Source organism: Gallinula chloropus (genome assembly GCF_964237585.1).
Source record: "Gallinula chloropus genome assembly, chromosome: 1".
Classification (NCBI taxonomy): Eukaryota; Metazoa; Chordata; class Aves; order Gruiformes; family Rallidae; genus Gallinula; species Gallinula chloropus.
Window position 1 is genome coordinate 204,789,031 of NC_140085.1, and position 23,604 is coordinate 204,812,634.

Here is a 23,604-nt window from a genome sequence, read left to right on the forward strand (position 1 = left end):
GCTGGAGCTACTGGAATGTACTCTTCTCAGCCTTGCATTTGTTTCTGAGACAAAATTGCTTTTGATTTTGAGGAGAGGTTTTTTTTTTCTAAATGAAGGTGTAGAGACTGCTGCATAATGAATCAAACTAGAAATATCTAAGACATGATTTTTGTGAAGGTATACAAACTCTGAAGTGGTCTGTTTGTCCATCTGTTTAGTATACATCTGCGTTAACATATGATGGAGTACTTGTGATGGCTGAAACTTTCCGGAATCTTAGAAGACAGAAAATTGATATTTCAAGGAGAGGAAATGCTGGTGATTGTCTTGCTAATCCTGCAGCACCATGGGGTCAAGGAATCGATATGGAAAGGACTTTAAAACAGGTAAGGATAGGCTTTATTCTAGTGATCTTTGTGAATATTGTATTCTAGTTGTACACCACAGGATTTTGAAGATATTATAGACAGAGGTACTAATGGGAGAGGAGAGATTTATTTTTCAGTTGTGGAAACAGCTGGAGCTGTTCTAGTTGTTCTGGTTTATAACTTGGAATAAAGGCAGAGGGGAACTGCTACTATCTGAAACTACTCTTAGTTCTACTAAGAGGGTTGGGAGTTCCTGCACTGAAGTGCTGAGCTCATCTGTTACTTTTACATATAACCTGTGTGTACAGGTACTATTGTTTAAGGAAAAAAGTATAGCTACATAATATAACCTTTCAAATATGTTTCTGTCATCTTGAATAAAAGTAGAATTCTCCCAGGGAAATCGTCTAGGTAGTATTTTTTTTTCTTTAAATAGAAATAACCCAGAGCTCTTGTTCTCTGATGTCAGGATTTCGAATTCCCGATGAATATGGATACCTAGAAAGTTCCAGATCTCTGTCAAGATGATTTAGCCTTTCCTTTGAATGGGACAATAAGAAAATAAAAATCCTACAGTATAATTTAAATCATTGCAAATGAGCCGGCTCCACTCAGGGGAAACTACTGAGGAGAAGTGACTGCTGATAGAGCTGGCAGCTCAGTGCCTGGAAGCCAAGGTTTCAGTCCTGGAGAAAAACTGGCAAAGATAGAAATGGACAGAGGGAAGGAGTAAGAAGTTTAAATCCCAATCCAGACTCTTAGGGATCAAAATTAAGTACTTTGTATCCTTCACATCCTTTGTGCAGATGTACAAATCCCTAACAATTGTGAGAAGCATGAAGTCAGGCTCCTGTGTCAGGGAGAACACCCTGAGCCTTTGAAAAATGGCCATAGAGGTTTGCATGGTCAGCCCCTAATACAATCAAAGCCAAAGCCAGCAGCAACGTAGCATCTTTGAGATGAGGACCACAGTCTGGCTACCCTTTGGTGAGGCAGTAAAGCAATGGAAAAAAAAAAAAAAAAAAAAAAAAAAAAAAAAAAAAAAGAGGGATCTCTTTCAGCTGATGCAGGTGGTGAAAAACTACCACAGCCAGTCTTAACATCTGTCCTTCTACACTCTAAGGCTTTGAAAACACTCTTTTCAGTCCCTACGCATGTCATCTATCTTCATTGATAGTAAATTGCTTTTCTGGGGCTTTATTGTCAGGTTTACTTTGATGAGCAGTATATACTCAATTTAAACATTTAATCCACCACTGTGAACTAAAAAGATGTAGAACATGAGGACAAGCATCCTTTAGGTTTCCTTCATGTGATCCAAAATATTCTGCAGCAATGATGAATATAATAAAAAATGTACTTCTCCAGGCCACATCTGGCAAGTGTTGAGCTTCAGAGCATGAAAGAAGAGAAAGTCTTCTGTCTGTCTTTGTTAGCACTTACCTACTGACATACAGAATCTTAGAATGATAGAGTCATAGAATGGTTTGTGTTGGAAGGGACCTCAAAGACCATCTAGTTCCAGTCCCCTGCAATGGTCAGGAACACCCTCCAATAGACCAGGGTGCCCAAAGCCCCATCCAACCTTTGCACTCCCTGATAAACAGCCCCTCTCCATCTTTCCTGTAGGCCCCTTCAGGTACTAGAAGACTGCTCTAAGGTTTCCCTGGAGCATTCTCTTCTCCAGGCTGAACAAACCCACTTCTCTTCAGTCTGTCTTCATAGGAGGGTGCCTCAGCCCTCTGATAATCTTTGCGACCTTCCTCTGGACTCGATCCAACAGTTCCACATCCTTCTTACGTTGGTGGCCCCAGAGCTGTACACAATATTCCAGGTGGTTTCTCACCAGAGCAGAGTAGATGGGGAGAATCACCTTCCTTGAGCTGCTGGTCACACTTCTGATGCAGCCCAGAATACAGTTGGCTTCCTGGGCTGCAGGTAGATGTTGCTGACTCATGTTGATCTTCTCATCCACCACCACCCCAAGTCCTTCTCCTCAGGGCTGCTCTCAATCCATTCTCCACTCAGACTGTAGTTGTGCTTGGGATTGCCATGTGCAGGACCTTGCACTTGGCCATGTTGAACTTCACGTAGATTGCATGGGCCCACCTCTCAATCCTGTCAAGGATGGAATCCCTTCCCTCCAGCATGTCTACTGTACCACACAGCTTGCTGTCATCGGCAAACTTTCTGAGGGTGCACTTGATACTACTGTCCATGTCTCTGACAAAGATGTTAATCAGTGCTGGTCCCAATACTGGCTCAAGGAATGCCACTTATCATTTGGACATTGGCTTGTTGACCGCACCTCTTTGAGTGTGACCATTCATCCAATTCCTTATCCACTCAGTGGTCCATCTGTCAAATCCATGTCTTTCTAATTTAGAGACAAGGATGTAATGTTGGGCAGTGTCAAATGCTTTGCACAAGTCCAGGTAAACTGCAGCTGTCACCAAAACTGTAACCCTATCATAGAAGGCCACCAAATTTGTTAGGCATGATTTGCCCTTAGTGAAGCCATGTTGGCTGTCACCAATCACCTCTTTACATTTCATCTACCTGAGCAGTCTCCAGGAAGATCTACTCCATGATCTTTCCAGGCACAGAGGTGAGACTGACTGATTTGTAGTTCCCCAGGTCTTCCTTTTTTCCCTTTTTCAAAATGGGGGTTATGTTTCCCCATTTCCAAACAGTGGGATCTTCAGTGGGTTGCCACAACTTCTCAAATATGATGGAGAGTGGCCAAATTAGCAGCTTCATCCGCCAATTTCCTCAGGACTCATGGATCCAACTCATTAGGTCTGATGGATTTGTGCACATTCAGGTTCCTTAGACAGTGTCTTCTACAGCAGACAGTTCTATATTCTCCCAGTCTCTGCCTTTGCCTTCTGCAACTTGGGTGGTACAGCTAGAGCACTTGCCAGTGAAGACAGAGGCAAAAAGGTTAAGCACCTCAGCTTTCGCATATCCTGTGTAACCAAGTCTCCCATGTCATTCTGGAGGGGGCCCACATTTTCCTCGTCTTCCTGATGTACCTATAGAAGCTTTTCTTGTTGCCCTTGATATCCCTTGCCAGATTTCATTCAAAGGCTTTAGCTTTCCTAGGCTGATCCCTGTCTACTCAGACAGTTTCTCTGTATTCCTCCCAGACCTTGTTTCCAGCGTCTGCAGGCTTCCTTGTTCATGCATGTAGGTCTTTGTGAGTTTTTTTATGACTTCCTCATTGCTGGGATGCATTGTTCCTGAGCTTGGAGGTGATCCTTGAATACCAACCAGTCATCTTGGGCCCTTCTTCCCTCCAGGGCTTTGTCCCATGGTACTCTACCAAGCAGATCCCTGAAGAGGCCAAAGTCTGCTCTCCTAAAGTTCAGGGGAGGGACCTTGCTGTGTGCCCTTCTCACTGCCCTGATGATCTTGAACTCAACCATCATCATACTGCAGCCAAGGCTGCCCTTCAGCTTCATGTCCCCTAGCAACCCTTTCCTGTTTGTGAGAACAAGGTCCAGCATGGCACCTCTCCTCACTGGCTTCCCTATCACTAGGAGAAGGAAGTTCTCATCAACGCATTCCAGAAACCTCCTGGAATGCCTATCTAAGCCTATTTTGAGCGTGGTTCTACAGGAAAAAAGAATACAAAAAGAAAAATAGTCAACTTCTTTTTGCTTTTAGTACCCATCTATTCTGAAGTAGTGTTGTTATGGTAATGTAAGGATAACTTCTGCTGATCTGTGAAATTGAGAATAAAGAATATAAGGCTGGGTCCTCATGATGCTTTTTCTTACATTTGTAGGTTCGAATACAAGGATTGACAGGAAATGTTCAGTTTGACCACTATGGTCGCAGAGTCAACTACACCATGGATGTCTTTGAGCTGAAGAACACAGGCCCTCGGAAGGTACGTGCTGGCAATGTTTACTATCCTGATATCATATAAGTGAGTTAGCTGTGATGAAATGATTATGCAAAGTTGCATTAAACTGCACTGCTGTCTTATTTTTAAAAAGATAATAGACTAAGTACACGGATCACATTTCTGCTGAAAGCAGATTTAAACTACATTTTCTACTAGATAATTCCATTCAGTGCAGCAAATTGGGGAACACAAAAACAAGCGTGCATTTTGGAGAGGTGAGATGTCAGTCAGTGAAGCATACTAATGAAAACCAGCTGGGTGGCATGTTGCTGGACTGCTGGGTGATGGAAAATAGAATGCCGAATAGTAGATATTTCTTGTGTCTTATCCAAAGATTTTCATCTTGCAAATTACTGGCATTTTTAGGTGGGGTCATTTGTACATTCGAATTAACCACGAATTATAGGCTGTAAATATCATAGGGCTTTTAAGGGGGAGAGGAGGGGAGAGAAGAGGAAAGGAGAGTGCTCTGAAGATTTATATTTTCTGAAATTAATTCCTCTGTCTAATCCTGTGTGCTTGATTGGTTGCTTGTAAGCAACTTAGGCAAATGGATATTATAAATATATATCTAAGCAGATCCTCCACGTCTAAATGCATTCAGCTCATCACTCAGCCCAATCACTCTGGAAAGATAAGCATGGATACTTTGTTAACCCTTTCTCCTCTGTGCTGAAATTTGTTCATTTTTCATAGTATAAAACAAATAAAGAGGAAAAAAAAACTCAGGCTAAAGGATTTTATTTCCTTTGGAGGCACTGTGGCCTGTTTTGTTTGCAAGGTCATCAAAACAAAATGAGTGAGGAGCTGAAGGTGAATAGGAGAATCATGGCCTCTTGAGTAGAGCTGAGGTAATCAGAATTGAATTAAATAGTCCTCCACTGTTGGGCCAGAGGTGACAAGGCAGATAAATATTACCCCAGGTGAACTGTATCTCCCCAAAGACAGTTATGTGCCACAGTGATGAGGAGCCAAACTACAGACCCAGAGCAGAATTACAGTTTGTGATGACAGTATATATCACAGTGTAGAGCTGTAGGCCAAAGCAAAGCATGTACCTGTGTATGAGGAGTACTGGCACAGCTGCCTTTTGAAAGTATGACAGATGGCTGAACAATAACTTGGGAAAGGTGAGTCTGTCTTCCATGTCTCTTGGGAAGCCCAATGTCTTCTGCCAGGCAGTGTATCTGACCTTGCTGCCACTCCTGCTCCCTGACTGGCTACGGGCTGTACTGTCAGCAGCCAGGTGGATGTATGGGTGGTTGGGGTGCATCAAAGGCAAGTGGTGAAATATGACCTTTCCATCCCCAATTCCCAACTGTACAGAAGGGAAGACAAGGTGGAAAAAATGTGGTTAATTAGGTGAAAACGTCATTAGGGAATTTGCTTGGCAGCAAACTGTAGAAAGTGACTTACTGTTCCTGTTTCAACATTTGCCAACTGTTTTGGGAGTTGTCTGGCTGACACCACTACAGGGGTGTCCCCACCCTCTCTTCTTACCTGCAGTTTGAGGGGTGACTGCAAAAAGAGGAGCTACATCTGTGCTGTGCTAGAGTCCCAAGATGTTTTCTTACCTTTTGAGACATGCCTCTCTGCCCCTTGTAAGCGATTACCTATGTGTGATATAACAAACAGTAACAGCTTTGACAGACCTGGCTACTCACAAGAATTTATTTTCCATGTATTACGTGGCATTTTCTGTGTGGTCATTGGACCAATTCTGTGCTCCAGACTGACAAATCCTATATAATATGTGAGAAATGGCTATACTTAATTGAACTAAGAGGCCTTCACTTTTAATATCTTCTTCTTGTGTTCTACATAAACAAGACTTATGAGCCACCCAGAGATATCTTTTCAGGACTAGACTTTCTAGTCAGAGTAACGCATGCCTCTTATCTTCAGAAAAGTGATTTTTGTTGCCCACAGCTTTAAGGATGTGAACAGAGCATTACAAAATGAGACAGCTAATCGGAATCACAGAATCACAGAATCACAAGGTTGGAAAAGACCTTTGAAGATCATCAAGTCCAACCATTCCCATCCTACGCTAAACCAGATCCCTAAGTACCTCATCTACCCTTTTGTTGAACACATCCAGGGAAGGTGACTCAACCACCTCCCTGGGCAGCCTGTTCCAGGCCCTGACAACTCTTTCAGTAATTTTTTTTTTTTCTAATATCCAATTTGTCCCTGCCATGGCACAGCTTCATGCCATTTCCCCTTCTTCTATCTCCTGTCACCTGGATGAAGAGACCATCCCCTACCTCTCTACAACCTGCCTTCAGGTAGTTGTAGGTGGTGATAAGGTCTCCCCTCAGCCTCCCCTTCTCCAAGCTAAACAGCCCCAGCTCCCTCAACCGTTCCTCATATGATTTGCCCTCCAGCCCCTTCACCAGCCTGGTTGCCCTTCTCTGCACTCGCTCGAGGACCTCAATGTCCTTTTTATGGTGGGGAGCTCAGAACTGCACACAGTACTCAAGGTGTGGCCTCACCAATGCCGAGTACAGGGGCACAATTACCTCCCTAGACCTACTGGCCACACTGTTTTTGATACAAGCCAAGATGCCATTGGCCTTCTTGGCCACCTGGGCACACTGCTGACTCATTCAGCCTGCAGTCAACCAACATCCCCAGGTCCTTCTCTTCCTGACAGCTCTACAGCCAGTCTCCCCCAAGCCTGTAGCGCTGCATGGGGTTGTTATGTCCCATATGCAGCACTCTACACTTGGTGGATGCAGACTTCTGAATAGTTCAGCAAAATGTGAAACAATAACCAATGCTTATCTTAGTTTCATGTAGGAAGCACTTTTTACTTGATTCTCATCTGCAGAACAATAACCTGCTGGTGAAGCAAAAGTGTGTGCAGAAAGGATTGTGGAGATGTAGTAGGATGTCTCCTGTGACTGAAGTGTTGCAGTGGATGGATAAAGGCTCTTTAGGAAGGATGGGCAGGGAAGATGAGAGAGGTAATTGCTCCTTATGTAAGAACAGCTGGAGTTCATGGAGCTTTGCCTGAAGATCAATGGAGAATCCAGATGAGAGTTTATGGATTAGGACAGAGGACAAGTCAAGGTGCCATTATAATGGCTGTCTGCTCTGAGCACCTGACTAGAAAGAGCGAGTACATGAGGCCCTCAATTGACAAATAGGAGGAGCCTCATATTCACAGGCTCAGGTCATCTTGGGGGACTTCTAGAGGGGCAACACAATAAATGCAATAAATGCAGGTGGACACTCAACTGAAAAGCAGCTTGTCAGAAACCAAGCAGCATATGAACCAGAAATGGGCCCTTGCAGCAAAGAAAGCTAATGGTATCCTGGGCTGCATTAGGCAAAGTGTTGGCAGCAAGTCAGGGGGAGGTGATTCTTCCACTTTATTCAGCACTGGTGAGTCCCCACTTAGAAACTGTGTCCAGTTCTGGGTTACTCAATACAAGAGAAACAGGGACATACTGGAGAGAGTCCAGCAAAAGGCCACAAATGTGACTGAGAGATGAGAGCACCTCTTATGTAATGAAAGGCAGAGAGCACTGGGACTGGTCAACCTGGAGAGGAGAAGGCTTAGGGGAATCTTATCAATGTCTGTAAATTCTTGAAGGGAGGTTGGAAAGAGGACAGAGCCAGGCTTTTCTTGACAGGCTGGAAAGATGGGCCCGGGGGAACCTAATGAGGTTCAACACTGCCAAGTGTCAGGTGTTGCACTTGGGACGGAAGAATCCCAGACACAGATACAGACTGGGAGAAGAGCTTCTTGAGAGTAGCCCTGCTGAGAAGGACTTGGGGATTGTGGTGGATGAGAAGCTTGACATGAGCCAGCAGTGTGCTCTTGCAGCTCGCAGGGCCAATGGTATCCTGGGCTCCATCAGAAGAGGAGTGGCCAGCAGGGACAGGGAGGTGATTGTCCCTCTCTACTCTGCCCTCGTGAGGCCCCATCTGGAGTACTGTGTCCAGATCTGGGGCCCCCAATACAAGAAGGATGTGGAACTGTTGGAGAGGGTTCAGAGGAGGGCCACAAGGATGATTAGAGGGCTGGAGCACCTGCCCTACAAAGAGAGGCTGAGGGAACTGGGCTTGTTCAGCCTGGAGAAGAGAAGGCTGCGGGGGGACCTCATTGCAGCCTTCCAGTACCTGAAGGGAGCTTATAGGCAGGAGGGGATTCGACTTTTTAAAAGAGCAGATAATGGCAGGACAAGGGGGAATGGACTAAAGCTAAAGGAGGGAAGGTTTAGATTAGATATTAGGGGGAAGTTTTTTACAGAAAGAGTGGTGAGGTGCTGGAACAGGCTGCCCAGAGAAGTAGTGGATTCCCCGTCCCTGGAGGTGTTCAAGGCCAGGTTGGATGGGGCCCTGGGCAGTCTTGTGTAGATCCAGGCCTGGAGGTTGGTGTCCCTGCCTGTGGCAGGGGGTTTGGAGCTCTATGATCCTTGGGGTCCCTTCCAACCCAGACCATTCTATGATTCTATGATTCTATGATTTTCAGTGGTGCCCAGAGACAGGAACAGAAGCAGTGGGCACAAACTGACACACAAGAGCTTCCCTTCAAACATCAGGAAACACTTTTTTTACTGTGAGGGTGATCAAGAGCAGGCACAGGTTGCCAAAAAGGTTGTGGAATCTCCATTCCTGGAGATACTCCAAAGCCATCCAGACACAATCCTGGACAACTGGCTCTAGATTGAGCAGCTGGGTTGGACCAGATGATTTCAAGAGGTTTCTTCCCATGTCAGTCATTTTGAGATTCTGTCATTCACCATTCATCATGTCACCATGATTATTTTTTAAAAAATTTTTAAAAAGAAGCATTTACGTATACAGGTAAATGCACAAGACTCTAAGATTTGGCTCCTAAATTCTAACTTGGTCAACTAAGAGTTTATGATCAAATATTTTGAGTATTCTGTTACCCTCAGTGATGTGTGGGCTTGGGCACTTCAGTAGTTGCTACAAGGTGCACAGACCTTCAGAAATTACACTATAAATTCAAATAACAAACTAAGTTTGAGGCATAAATTTGCAATATTTTTTCCTAAAAGAGAAATTCAGCTTCTGTATAAGTGGATGCAAATGCCGTAAAGTCCAATTGCAATCCAAATAGAATGGGATGTACTTTAATAGCTGAATTCAATCCTATCCTTTGAGGAATTTATTTTCCTTGGGGACTTGCAGCTTCTATAGGAAAGCATATTGGTTTCAGTGCTCTCATAGTGACAGTGAATCTATATACTTATGGAAATGTCATGATATATATTTATTCAATAATCCAGTTCCAGAGTTACTTTAGTGCAGGTTTGAGATGCATGCATGCAAGCTCACACTCATGCATACCAGCTAACATTCCTTTAAAAAATGCCTTCTACTTTCCTGCCTGCATTTTCATATTGTCCTTAATTGTAATCCTGAATTGTACATCATTCATTTTCTGCTTTCCTGCTGAACTTCCAGCACTGATGAATACACAACGAAAAACAATTGTTCACTATTACAATGAACTTTCCAAACTGCCAGGTTTGGCTATAGATATTCTCTCCTTAACTGGTCACAGTTTTTGACAAGGACTTGACATTTTCAGTTATCAATTTTATCTGTGATTCAGTGGGTCTCTGGATGAAAAAGAATATTTGGTAACAATGCATCCAACTAGGAAGAAATCCTTGCCCTCCACTGTATCAGCAGTGCTGAAGCTTCCTGTTAGCTGCCAACACCTAAATCAAGGCTCTTTTGTTGTAATAGGAATTGCAAAGAGAAAGGAACATTTCAACTAAATATACCATAAGTGCATCGGAAGAGTTTGTGCTTGTTTGTTTCCTAATAGAAAAAAAAAAACAAAAATCACTCCAAATTGTACACCTGTTGATTTATTCACCTATTCAATCACTCCCATTACACTCCTATTCAGTTGGGGTACTCAGGGAGCTGGATGATGTCACTGCAAGACGTCTCTCTGTTTTCAATGTTCTGGGGAATCAGGAGAAGTCCCAGTTGACTGGAAGCTGGAAAAAGTTGTCCAAATTTTCAAGAAGGGTAAGAAAGAACACCCTGGTAATCACAGATCTGTCAGACTCACCTCAGTGCCTGGTAAAATTACGGAGAAAATCATGCTGAGAGACATTGAAAAACACCTACAGGACAACACAGTCACTGCTCACAGCCAACATGGGTTCAGAAGAGGAAGGTCTTGTCTGTCCAATCTGATTTCCTTTTACGACAAGGTCACCCAGCTGGTTGACCAAAGGCAATCAGATGATCTTAGTTTTTTAGATTTCAGTGGGGCTTTTGTCTCACAGTATCTTGCTGGATGAAATATCCAGCATACAACTAGACAAAGACATAATGCATTGGGTGGTAATTGGCTGAAGGGTCAGGCCCATGTGGTTACATCTGGCTGGTGGCCAGCCCCTAGTGGGGTTCCCCAGGGTTCCATTTTAGGTCCAGTTCTTTTTAACACTTTCATAAATTAACTGGACTCAGGACCTGAGGGAGGGGATTGTCCCACTCTACACCGCACTGGTGTGGCCTCACCTTGAGTACTGGGTGCAATTTTGGGTGCCATGGTACAAGAGGGACACAGAACTATTGGAGAGTGTCCAGAGGAGGGCAACAAGGATGGGGAAGGGTCTGGAGGGGAAGTCTTATAGGGAGAGGCTGAAGTCCCCTGGTTTGTTCAGCCAATAGAAGGTGAAGCTGAGGGGAGACCTCATCATGGTCTATGACTTCCTGACAAGCAGGAGCGAAGAGGAAGGTGCTGTTCTCCTCTCTTTGGTGAGCAGTGATAGAACCTAAGGGAACAGTATGAAGCTGAGACAGGGAGAGGTTTAGGCTGGATATCAGGAAGAGGTTCTTTACTGAGCGGGTGGTCGTGCACTGGCACAGGCTCCCCAGGGCAATGGTCACAGCACCGAGCTTGACTGAGTTCAAGAAGCGTCTGGACGATGCCCTCAGTCCCATGCTCTGACTTGGCTGGGCCTGTGTGGAGCCGGGAGTTGGACCCAATGGTCCTTATGGGTCCCTTCCAACTCAGGATATTCTGTGATTCTGTGATTTTATTAATTACTTAATTTATTTATAGCTGTCTCTAATGAGTATGTCTGCACACTGCTCTAGGGACTGCTGAAATTACTTGCCTTTTTTTTTTTTTGGTTTTTTTTTTTCCAAAAGGAAACTAATGAAATATTGAATTGTTCTAGTTTTTGACTAGGCTGTGTCCCCTCCAGACTGGCTGTATCCCCTCCCAGCTTCTGGGAGGGGACACAAACTAACCAAAAGGGTATTCCATACCATGTGACAACATCCTTGGCTTATAAAGGTGGTTGGCTGGGGGGAAACAGAGCTCAGGCTGGGTGTGCAGTCATCAAGAGAACAAATTGCATTGTGAATCACACACTTTTTATATGCTGTTACAAATACTGTTGCTAATTTCCACTTCCTCTGCTGTCCCAGTAAACTGTCTTTATCCCAACCCACAAATTTTATCATTTTCTTCTGATTCTACTCCCCATCCCGCTGTGGGAGAAGGACTGAGTGAGGAGCCACATGTCACTAAGCTGCCAGCTAGGACTAAACCACAGCATCAGTGTAAAAATCAAGAGGAAGGTTGGTGGTTTCAAGAATGTACAAGATTCTTTAATGTGTTTGAGACCAGGAGCCACAAGCACTCCCCTGCACTTCTAGACTTTCATGTCACATCACTGAATTGATCTGAACATGATGTTTCTCCACATCCTGGTGGAAGAATTCTATGTGATGGTGACTTTTAGTCTGGGTTCTACAATAATGTTATAAATAATGTTGGCTGCATAACTGATCTGACCATTAGCCAGTTTCCATCATACTGAACTCTTTTCATCCAAGGCACAGGCTGTCCTTTGGCACTGGCACTTTCACTGAAACTCTGTCTGAAGCCCATTTTCAACTATAATTCTCATTCCTCTTCTGCTAAGATGGACAAGGCGTTCCTGTGTCCCAGCTCTTGGTCTCAAAGTCCTAATTAATCAGAGAAGGGGGATTTGCTGCTGACTGATCCCCAAGTCCTTCTGCAAAGTGAGCTGTGCCAGCTTGAATTGCAGCTCTTTGATATGAATCTTTTAAATTCCCTGTCACTGTCTGCACCTTTCCTGGGAAAAAAGATTACTCTCGTAATTCATTAGGTTCTCAGCAACCTGGAGATCCCCTTTAGGTGGGATTAGAGTAGTGTTCTGCTGATATGTTGTCTGTTTGACACGGAGCTGAGTGCTGTCAGTGCGGAGCCAGAGGAACAGGCACTGAGCCATTCTTCAGCAACTTTGTCAGGGGGTCCCCAAGACATCCATGATCTGCTTGGAATAAAGAGAATGGCAAGAAGGGGGAAAGGAAGAGTGCTTGCTAGTGAGACACATGGTAGATGTGAAAGAGCAGCTTCAGCTAAGGGACCTGTGTCTGATGTGCTGAAAGGACTGGTTGGAAGGTGGAATTTGGTATCACCCAATGAGACAAGAGATCAATGTCACGAACCATTTCCCATATAGATATTCGCCTTGTCTGTGAAAATCCTGCACACAGCATTCCCAGGAAGACCTTTCCTACCTAATGTCGCCCAGGGCATCTTTAAATGCTTGTAAGGAACTCTAAGTGCAGGAATACCACTTGCTGATACAGATACTAAACATGGTGTCACCACATGGAGTGAGGAGATGAGCTTACTGCAAGATTCTGACTGGCCAGGATGTACAAAAACAGTGAAATATTGTTGGTCTCCTATCTCCTTTTGGGGATTTTTGACACTATAAGGGGAGTTTTAAGTGTTCATTGGGCATCTGCCAAATGCATCAATAGAAATTTGGGCTTACCACAAGCATTGCATACCTGGGCCCTCACAAGAAAGGATGTTGACTCAATGTCTTGTGCCCAGCAGCATCACTGCCAATGCACGGGGCACAGCTGCAGGCTGTGCTGGATACCAGAGGTGTGCATGGCAAGGAACAGTGCCTGTATGTAAGGGAAGGTATGGTTGCAGGCATGCTGCTATTTTTTTTTTTTCTCCATGGGGATACACGAACAAGTGATGCAAACCTGGCTCTAGGGCAGCTCATTGCCAGCAATGAACAAAGGCAGCTGTTTCACCTTAAGGCTGCTCTGGGAAGGACTGTGGGAGCAAGCAGAGGAAAACCTGATTATACCACCTCCTGGTAGGCACTTAACCAGCGATAGTTATAGACTGAATTCTCACTCTCAGCATACTTTAGAGTCAGTGGAGACAGCAAGTACTTTTCTAGGGGGGGTTCTTATACTTCATGAGCTACGTCACTGTCTGTCCAGTGAGTGTAAAGAAAGCATTAACAGGGCTTCTAATGTGCATACTTTTTAAAGGTCACTGAAAGAGTTAAGTGGAATGAGTCGGGTACAAGTCCCTGGGTCTGATGCAGGGCCCACGGTGGAGCAGGGAATTGAAATCAGCAATTGAATTGCAAAGCTGTCATCCAGATTTCTTTCACTCCTCCATATAAGACCAGAAGATCTGGTGGATTAGTGAACAAAAATTTTCTTGTGGAGAGCAAAAATTCTTATATCTCATTTATGGCCCAGGAAGGCTTCAAACTGTTGAAAATGGGACTTAATTTGTGGCTCTAATCAAAGTAAGTAGCTGAGATCATTCAGGAACAGCTGAGTGGCAGCAATGCCAGGTCTGACTGGTGGTGCCGGATTGTATGCCCGAAGTGTTAAGACATGTATCACTGTCTATGAATGTGACAGATCTTCCTTTGCTACAAAATTATTTTTATTGTTCCTATAATCATTTATATTTGTAATTATACAGAATGCAGCCTTTTCTACTGTAAACTATATATATTTGTTTTGCAGGTTGGTTACTGGAACGACATGGATAAATTAGTTTTGATTCAGCATGAACCTACACTTGGAAATGATACTTCAGCCATTGAGAATAGAACAGTAGTTGTCACTACAATTTTGGTAAGGTCCTTTTTGTTTTTAAATGCTTATACTGGTGTGTGACACAATCTTATTTCTTGTTAGGGTCTAATTTAGTCTGCCAGTTTCTAAGTTAGTGGGAGGGTTAGCTCTTGTTTCTTAATTATCTTGATTGCCATGTTTATACAGAGGTTTTGATATGCATTTAATATAATGATTCACTTGAAATCACATTTTTAAAATTGAGTTGCAGTTATTTTTTTCCAATTTTTAGTAAAATAAGTCTCAACTTCTAATTGATAAATCTTGGCTCAGACTGGAAGAAAAGGAAAACCCAAAACCTATAAATGATAGAATTGAACAGAGGATATAAAATCAGATGTCTGTAAAGCCAGTGTCCCTTTTTGTTGATAAATTATAAATTCAAAAGAAACATTAGCAAAACCTAAATTCTAAGTAGGATAGTTCAGTCAGCCAATCAGAACTGAATCATGTGCTTTTAATTGTGAATGAAAGAATGAATTTTATAGATGTATTTGAGCATATTTCTTAATGTATTTATTCAGCATCTCAATTAAAAATCCGTTTTAGTAAAGTCTAAATAGTTTTGGGGTTTGATTTTCCAGTGCTATTGGTGTTTTTGAAGAGTGGTTGCAAAGAAGAATGCAGTTGCTTCATTCATTTATATTTTGAATGCATAGTTTTTCAAAACCATTGTTTCATACAAATCTGTATCTTAAAGAAAATATTTAACAGTTTTCCCTCTGAAGTCAGATATGCCCTTTTAAGCTGATGTATGTCAAATCCAACTGGCAAAGGGTGACCTTTACCTGACTGCTTTTAAGATTTTACATGTCGGTTCACTGCCCTTTTCACCCACTTCATTTAGACAAGACATTTTAACCCTTTAGAATAAACTGTGTCTCTGTATGTGTTGTTAAGCAATAGTTTTTCTAACTTAATACAGACTTGAGAGAAGTGTCAAGACATTTTCTTACTCAAAAATGCGGTTAGTTACCAGATTTCCAGCAGTGTGTTTCAACATTTATACATTAAGTATGTCTAACAAATCTCCTGTTGAAGATTATCATTCCAGGATGCAAACCAACCAAACTACTATACAGGAATTCAGAGTGTAACTCCTAACCAAATTGTGTAACTTTTATTTAATTTTATTTTGTGCATGGGACAGTTAAAATATATGTATCTTTTTCCTTAAAAAAAAAAAAAAAAAGGCTTGGTGATGGAAAAAAAAAATACTTCAGTACAGTCCTCCTCTTTTCAGCCTCTGATGAAGAATCCTATTTTAAGAAATTGATCAAGGAAGAAAAGAGTCCCAAGATGCTGCGAACATTCCTAACTAAGGCTCAAGTATTAACCACCAGTCTAGTAGCATTGAGTTAATATTTCCGTATGGATTACTGTTCCTCTGACTGGATGACCAGGCACTGAACCACCAAGAAAAGTTCTGTGACTAATCTGAAATGTCTAGAACAGATGATGTTAACCTTCAACTTTGCCAAGCTGAGAAGAGAACGATGTGAATAACAAGCTTTCAGTCGAAATTTTCCTCTCATACCAATCCTGATAACTTTGACTGAAGCTACCATACATGAATACTGTAATTTCTATAAATAGCTCCAAGTTTAGGAGAAGCAAGTAAAAAGTAATAATGGAAAGTAATATAAAAGGTTCCTGTTTGCCAGCAAGGAAAAAAAAAAGAGGAAAACAAGAAAGCTTTTAAAATGTGTTATCTTGCCTGTCCTGTTTGCATTGAAGCATTTTGATGTGCATAATAAATGTTATCTTCAAAAGAACTTTTCCAGTCCCTGTACTGAAAGGACTGGTGGGATCGTTTTCAAAACCAAAAAGCTGAATTAATATTCCAAAGCATGCCCTATGTTTATGCAGCATGTCATTTTGGGATAAATGCAGTTATTTGAAAGCAACACTGCTTCTTGACCAAAAGCCTCCCCTTTCAATGTTACAAAATCAAAGTGCAAGAGAAATATATCAGAATTTGGTTTGAATAAGAATATATGGTGAATTCTGCCTTATCATGCCATCTCCCATTGACTCCACTGGGAGCTGCAGTCATGATGTCGAAGGCAGATGAGAACCATGATTCTTAATGTTGGCCTGCCAGGGCAATGTATTTATCATCAACAAGCAAATGATCACGCACTCAGAAAAGTGAATCACTTCCAGAATCCTGTTATTTTGCTCTCCTCTGTATTATAGTCATGTTGCAAATGCCAGACTGAGGCTTTTTCACCTCTTCATTGCCCTCTTCACATTGAAGGGAAGTAGAACCATTGCAGATGACACATATAATTTTGGTTGCATGCATATTTTCCAACATCAAACTGAAAAGCTTCTGCAATCAGTACTGTCAGTCTTTTCAGTCTTCAAAGACAGGTCTCATGGCAGCAGCATAAGAAAAGTTTACAAGTTTTTAGCATGGCTTGCTTTAATTTTTGCCTGAAGCCAAATAGCACAAGTTGGTTTGCCCACTGTTTCTTCAGTTTTTATGTGTCTGTGCTTACTTTGCTGTAATGTAGCTGTATGGCTATTGCACAGAAGGTGCATTATAGTGAATTAGCTCTGCACTCTAATAACTTAGTACAGTGATTTCTACTTGGCAGAATGTTATGTTCATTTGTAGCATAGTGAGAACACGTAGAATTTATTTCACAGTTTTGGTTCAGTGCATAAGCACTCAACCTCTCTCTGATTAGCCATGTGGCAAAGGAGCAGCCCAGAGAGGGGTGGGAGTAGGGAAAGCTGATGGGCTTTGCCAGTTGCCTTGCAGTCCTGCTTTTTATAGTCTGTGGGAGAGACCTGTGTCCTGCATGTCATGTGGTACACAGGCTGTTGCACATCTGGCCCTCTTGAAAGGACAGATTTTATACCTGTGTACAGAAGCATTTGCTCCAGGGAGAGCTTTGGGCCTCCAACTGTATGACTGCAGAAGGGATGCCATGTGCACCATCCTCTAACACTAAGATAAAGTGAGTGGCTTACCCAGCTAGGAAGAATGATTGTCTCTCACTTAGCAAGTTGAGAAATACGATGACAAGTTGCTGAGGTAACTACTACTCCAAACTCTCTAATCCATCCTATGATACAGCCAATTCTGTTCCTACCCTCAGACTGCAAAACTCAAAAATGACAAAAATACTTTAGAACCAAATCTCAGTGTACATGAGCTGCATCTGCATTGTGGGTTCTGGCTCAGTATTTTAATGAGGTGGTCATGGGGTTGGCAGATTAAGCTTCAAGGGCAAGATCCAGTTCATGACTGAGTCACTTAACTGTAGATTACTTTTCAAAGGATATTGATTCTGTTGCCCACTCATAAGCAGTCAGTGACATTTCAGATGCTCTAGGATATGCTGCCTAACCCCACTGGAAGGATGGCACTTGCCTTTCTCACACCATATATAAGCACTCCATCTGGATGTCTCAGCTAGTATATGTTGTTTCAGGCATGTGGAATAAATTGTGCCCCCAGTATGTAAATTTTCATCAAAATTCATAAAGATTCAGAAATTGATTCAATATCCCATAGGTGGTTGTCTAACACTGAGGATATCAGACCTATTCATAAAGGGGCAGCACAGAGGGCACACAGAATGGCACTTGGAGGTCAAGCAGGTTACCTTAGGGCTTCCAGATGACAAATAGCCTTCATTAGGTGATGGGATAACCACCCTCATTGTTTTGACTGATATACTCTTGATGGATTCTAACTATGACCTTCTTTCTTATAATAGAAAAATATTTTTTCAATAAAAATTTTATTAGTTAAATTCTCTAGTAGACTGGAGAAAAAACTGAAGTTTGTTGCATGACAATAATAAAGACTTCAAACCGAATCCTGGACACTTTATTCAGAAAAAAAGGAAAAAAAAAACCCACCAAAAACCAACCAAACAAAAGAAAACCCCAACCAACCAACCAAAAAAACACCAAACAATACCCCACAGAACCCAAAACCCCTTCCATTGACATCTACAGAAGTTTCTTTCAGAATAAAGTGTGGTAAAGTATGCCACTCCGGTTCTAAAAATGAGGCATTTCCTTGCACAAATATTTGTCATTTTTACAAAATTATTTTTACAATGTTTAGAGATTTAGAAATGAACTCTAGAATAGGAAAACCAATTATAGATCTGTTTGGTACTTGGGTTAGTTGCTTTCTTCAGCTTCCCAACAGTATGAATCACCAGTTGTGAGCATTTTACTGTACACATGAATTTGTGGCAATGTTGTGGAATGATTTGTTTACATCTATAAAGGTAATTGTTGCAGACATCAACTTGTATTTACAAATGTTAAGTATTGTTATAAATTTGTGAATTATATAAGTAAAGCTTGCACCATTTCAAATATCTGTTCGTGCTAGTCATTGATCATTTCAATGTGGACTTTTCCTTGATTCACTACCCCATAAAATACTATTAAGCAACTGAAATCTTGCAGATATTGCGATGTTAAACCTCATTCATCAGTAAGTCAAACCTGTGTTCTACATCAGTAGGTTAAGAGTTTATAGTTCAAAACGGTATTAAATATGAAGGTTGTGGGGAGAAGTAGCGTTTTTATTAGACAGGATTCTATAACTGGAAACAGTGAAAAATTTTGCCTACTGTTTTCAGCTATTGCAGCTGATCTAAAAGAAGATATTACCTCTCCATAGATACCTTGCATCTCTTACATCTTTAGACTAGCATGGTTCCACTAGCTTTACTAGTAGTCTAGAAAATGCTGTTGTAATAGATTATACAGAAAAAAACCCTTTTTCAGTGCCACAGATAGAAAAGAGCGTCATGATAGGGCTGGGTACCTGCTATTGATCAATTCAGAAATTTCATAATTTTGCAGTGTGACCTTGTAAATTTGTCTGTAAATTGCTTGTTAGCAAACAAGTTAAACTTGCCTTTCAGTGCCCTGATGTTATTACAATAACATCCGCACAACTTATTAGTTTGAAACACCCCTGAAGCTTGAAATGGGCAGAAAGTAAACTAGTGCTACTGTTTGAGGTTTTTTGCAAACAGTCTTTATCAGAAAGCCACATTCAGTCCCATTCACATCACCCAATCAAATTCTAAGTTGAAAACACATCTCTTGTTACTTGGCAGTTGAAGTAGGCACAACAATTGAATAGAATGCTATTTATTCTGTCTAAAACAGGTAGGAGGGAAAGGACAACATAGTAAGAAAAAGGTAGTAGATGTTCCCATTATTTGTAATTGCATTGTTTCACACTGGCATATCTCACTCAATAGCTGCTTCTTTTAAAGCAGTCACAGCAAGAGGTACTACCTTACTCTGTAAAAGAATTGCATTATAAGAGATGTTCCTTGATGTATTTTGCTCTAAATCAGAAAGATCAGAGTGCGTAGAAAGAGAAGTGAATGGGGAGAGATACCAGTGTGATTCCTCCAAGTCACCCAACAGATCTCTGCTGGAACCCAGGTCTTCTGAGTCCTCATTTGGTGGTCCCTCCACTGAATGGGATTGCCACTGCTTACACCTACCAAGGGTGGTATTGGATCCCATGGCATTCCCTCACAGAACCCATGGGGAGAAGGACTGAAGATTATTTAGTCTTTAACAGAAAAAAGTAAGGCATCTCTCGCTTTGCTGTGCAGACGGTGGAAACGTTTTTTGTAGCAGTCCTGTCAGTGATGAGGTGCAGACTAAAGGACAGTGTGTGGGTTTTGGAAGAAAGAGGAGGCTAACCTGCTCTCCTCTGTCTTGTTTGTGTCCCTCTCCAGAATTATTATTTCTGAGTGTGACTTTAATTTTATGCTTTTTGACTTAGGATTTATAAGAAAAGCTGAATCAGAAGAGTCATTAATGCTGGTCTTTGAAAAACAAAGTCACTTTTGAGATGCAGCAAGCAAAGGAGCTGAAGTTGTTAAGGAAACTCCACAAATGCCAGATAGTGGACAAGACTTGATTGTATTTCTAGCTATCAATTGGCTAAATCACCAACAAGAGACATAGTATTTTTTGCCTCTGTTTGTTTTTAACCATTTTTGTGAAATAACATATAGCGAAAAACTCAGATTTTAGCTTTTCCTCTCATGGGAACAAAAAGGAACGTTTTTTTCATCTGCCCAAAATATTTCCCAAAGTCAAGATCTACTTCAAAGAGAGGGATGGACCCCCTTCTCCCTGCATTTCTCCCTCCCTCTCATTGGAAGACATGTGGCTAAGAGGAAGCAGATTTAACTGTGGGTAGGAAAACAAAAAATTGGTGCAGGCTGATGGTAATACTCAGCAGCTTTCTTTGGAAGATACAAGTTCTGCCTTGGGCAGAGGCATTGCACTGTGTCAATGCAGTGATGACGGTGCATAGTGCTGTAGCTCAGAGATCTTCTCCATGCCCAGACCACATGTATCAGGATGGTAACAGCTTGTTTCATTATTGCCCCAGTTTTAGAAGTCCTTGGCGATCATTAGCCATGCAGTGGTCATAGCTATGTGCTCCAGACATGCAACAGTCTTCTGTTGACACCCTGAAATTTCTCTGGGCATTTATACTTACATATATGTCAGTGACCTAGTTAGTCAACAGAGCTGGACTTTGGAAGTGATCATTGTGGACACTTCTCTGCTCTGTGGTTCCTCCGCTGAAGTAATGGACATAATGTGTCAGTGGTCTCCAACACTGAATTACTGCTGAGGGATTGTGGCCCAAAGAGTCATTCTCTGTAGCAGAGAATAAGAAGGAAATGATGGCAGGAGGGGTGTTCTGGGAATACACCTGAGAGTGAAACTTTCCTGCAATGCTTAGGAACCTGACTGTAAAGAAACACAAGCACTTCCCCATTCCAAACTCTGCTGAATATAATGTGGGACCTTTCTCTCACATTGAAGTAAGCAAACTACACAACTTTCCCCACTCACTTTGCACAAAGCGCCATTCTGCCATCCAGAGCTGGGTCCTAGGCTGCATTGCCACAGGGAGTAATCTTGCATAAGTAAAGGGAATAGTGCTTTACATGTATAACCTCTCCCTTTTCTATTTCTCTGCCTTTTCACCTTATAACATTAAATTAAAGATATTGTTCTGACTTGCCTATTAAGTTCTTCTCTTGGGTGTATCCACATCCTGCTAATAGGTCTCCAAAAGGGAAAATTTACCTGACATGCTGAAAAATGTTGAAATTGTTTTATTCCAGTTTGGTCCACCTATTGCTCATGTAATAACATGTATCCTCCAGCATTAAATATCTAACAGTGCTTACAATGTTGCTGATGCTTGTAGCTAATGTTGATGTGTTTTCAATGAAGTAGACATTCTCAAACTACACATTTAGCTTTATTTTTGTATTTGTACTTATTTATGTAGGAAGATGTGAACAGGGCACAGTACTGCCAAGGTTGGTGTCAAAAAAACAACATTCACCAGGGCCAACACAAAGAAAGTTTAAGATCCCAGTATTTTGTGATGTAATTCCAAACACGGGGTGACATTAGTGACAAGTATTTTATGCAGAACTGGCTGTAAATATGAATTATGTGAAGTAATTTTAACTACCACTAGAAAGTATAGTTTTACATAATGATCACTAAGGCCTGAGTCCACACAGGGCATGAAAGGAAAACCGTGACGTTGTATTCCCAATCACATAGCATTCACTACTGTGACTGTCTAGTATGTCAGAGACATAGGCATTAAGAGAAAATATGATCCACTTTTTCAGACATGTTTACTTGTTTTCAATGGCACTCACGAACCCAAAATATTTAGGTTCTTCTTTTACATGTAGCACAGAAAGTCATTGTTAGTTTAATACCATTCTTGTTCACATGTTGCTTAGATTCATTCTAAAAGTCTGGCAGAATCTCCACCAGTTATTTGAAGGGGAAGATAAGTGTTTCCTTGGGAACATATCTCTGTGTTCATACTAAAATGTATGTACCCTAGTAGTAGCTATGCATTCTGAACCCCAAGAAAGCTAGTAATTCAGGCTGTGCATCTGAAATTACATAGACTGTAACCCCACGGATCTGCGTACTTACTGAAGTCATACCTTGCATTGTCCCACAGTCATATGCATTGTATCTAACCTCTATTCACACTTTAAATTTAGCAAATACAGCACTGAGGTCTTTCATTTAAAATAAAGTAAAATTTCTGTGCTTACTTGAACAGCTTTTGTGTTTATAATTTGAAAGGTTGATTCATATTATGAAATGTATAAGCCAAATTACAATGTAAATAGCAAACCTTTCCAGGAGGATTTCTGTTCATAGTGCTAATCCATAAACTTTTTTGGATAAAATGTGCATTTTTCAGTCAGTAGATGAAATGTTACTTTTTGGAGTATTTTCTGTATACTTCTCCTTCACAGTTCTACTTCTTTCATTATAGGAAGCCCCATATGTTATGTTCAAGAAAAACCATGATACGTTTGAAGGGAATGACAAGTTTGAAGGATACTGTGTAGATCTGGCGTCAGAAATTGCAAAACATATTGGTATCAAGTACAAAATTGCCATTGTTCCTGATGGAAAGTATGGAGCAAGGGATCCAGAGACAAAAATCTGGAATGGGATGGTGGGAGAACTTGTTTATGGGGTAAGCATACAAATTTTTGAAGCAGGATTTAATTTATCATAATATTAATTATAAAATAGGAAGTATATGTGCATTTTCTTTAACTTTGAGGTCACAGAAAAGAAACAGAATTCTGTTTCGGATCTCTGTGTTTTCATTTCTTTTCAAGAGAAAAGTAAACAGTTTCATGAAAGTTCTGATGCAACTAGTACCTTAGAACATTGGAACATCCACAGTTTGTACATCCCTTAAAAACTCATTAGAGCTAGAGCTAGAAACCATCTATTTCTGATACATTACAAAACTTAGTTGGAAAGAATATCACTCATTTTCATAGAATAGTGGGCAGAGTTTTTAAAAAAGATAGGACCATTCATCTAGTTTGAGAAATGGAGAATCCACCATCATATATTAAACATTTAACAAACCACTGCAGGCAAGTGCACAGTTAGGTAGTACAGAATTAAAACAGACTTGTAAGATGAACATAAATAATAAAATTTAAGACCAAGCCTGGTAAGTTCAGCAACTAAGAGCATTATGTTATATCTGGAGAAGGATGCTTCAGAATAGCATAGCAATTTGTTTGACACATAAAGTTTAATATTTAATGAAAAAAGTTCCAACAAACCCAAAGAAATATTTACCGTGTCTGGTGTTACCAAAAGTAGCAAAATTCAGAGCTGTGCTTGCTGATGTTGCAACAGATCAGAATTCTTAGAGAAACTTCATTTCAGTGAAGGAATTAAAAAAAAAAATCCTAAAACTATTCAGATGAGAACATTTTCACCAATGAAATCATAACATGCCTCAATATCTCTATAAAAAACTCCACAGTTGCAGTTTTCACAATT

The 23,604-nt window shown here is 41.2% G+C and overlaps 1 protein-coding gene across 3 annotated transcripts in view; it reads left to right on the forward strand.

Annotated features, from left to right (window-relative positions):
• Positions 1–23,604, forward strand: part of GRIA4 (glutamate ionotropic receptor AMPA type subunit 4) — a gene marked incomplete at both ends in the record, with an annotated part of 229,645 nt that overhangs the window by 151,681 nt on the left and 54,360 nt on the right. For 2 of the 3 annotated variants that reach the window (XM_084274676.1, XM_084274675.1), the window contains 4 exons: positions 201–368; positions 4,141–4,245; positions 14,101–14,211; positions 22,565–22,771. In XM_084274676.1, coding sequence (XP_084130802.1) covers positions 201–368; positions 4,141–4,245; positions 14,101–14,211; positions 22,565–22,771 — 591 coding nt within the window. Of the gene's footprint in view, positions 1–200; positions 369–4,140; positions 4,246–14,100; positions 14,212–15,454; positions 15,488–22,564; positions 22,772–23,604 lie in introns of those variants that run through there. The other variant, XM_084274677.1, reaches the window with a different exon arrangement.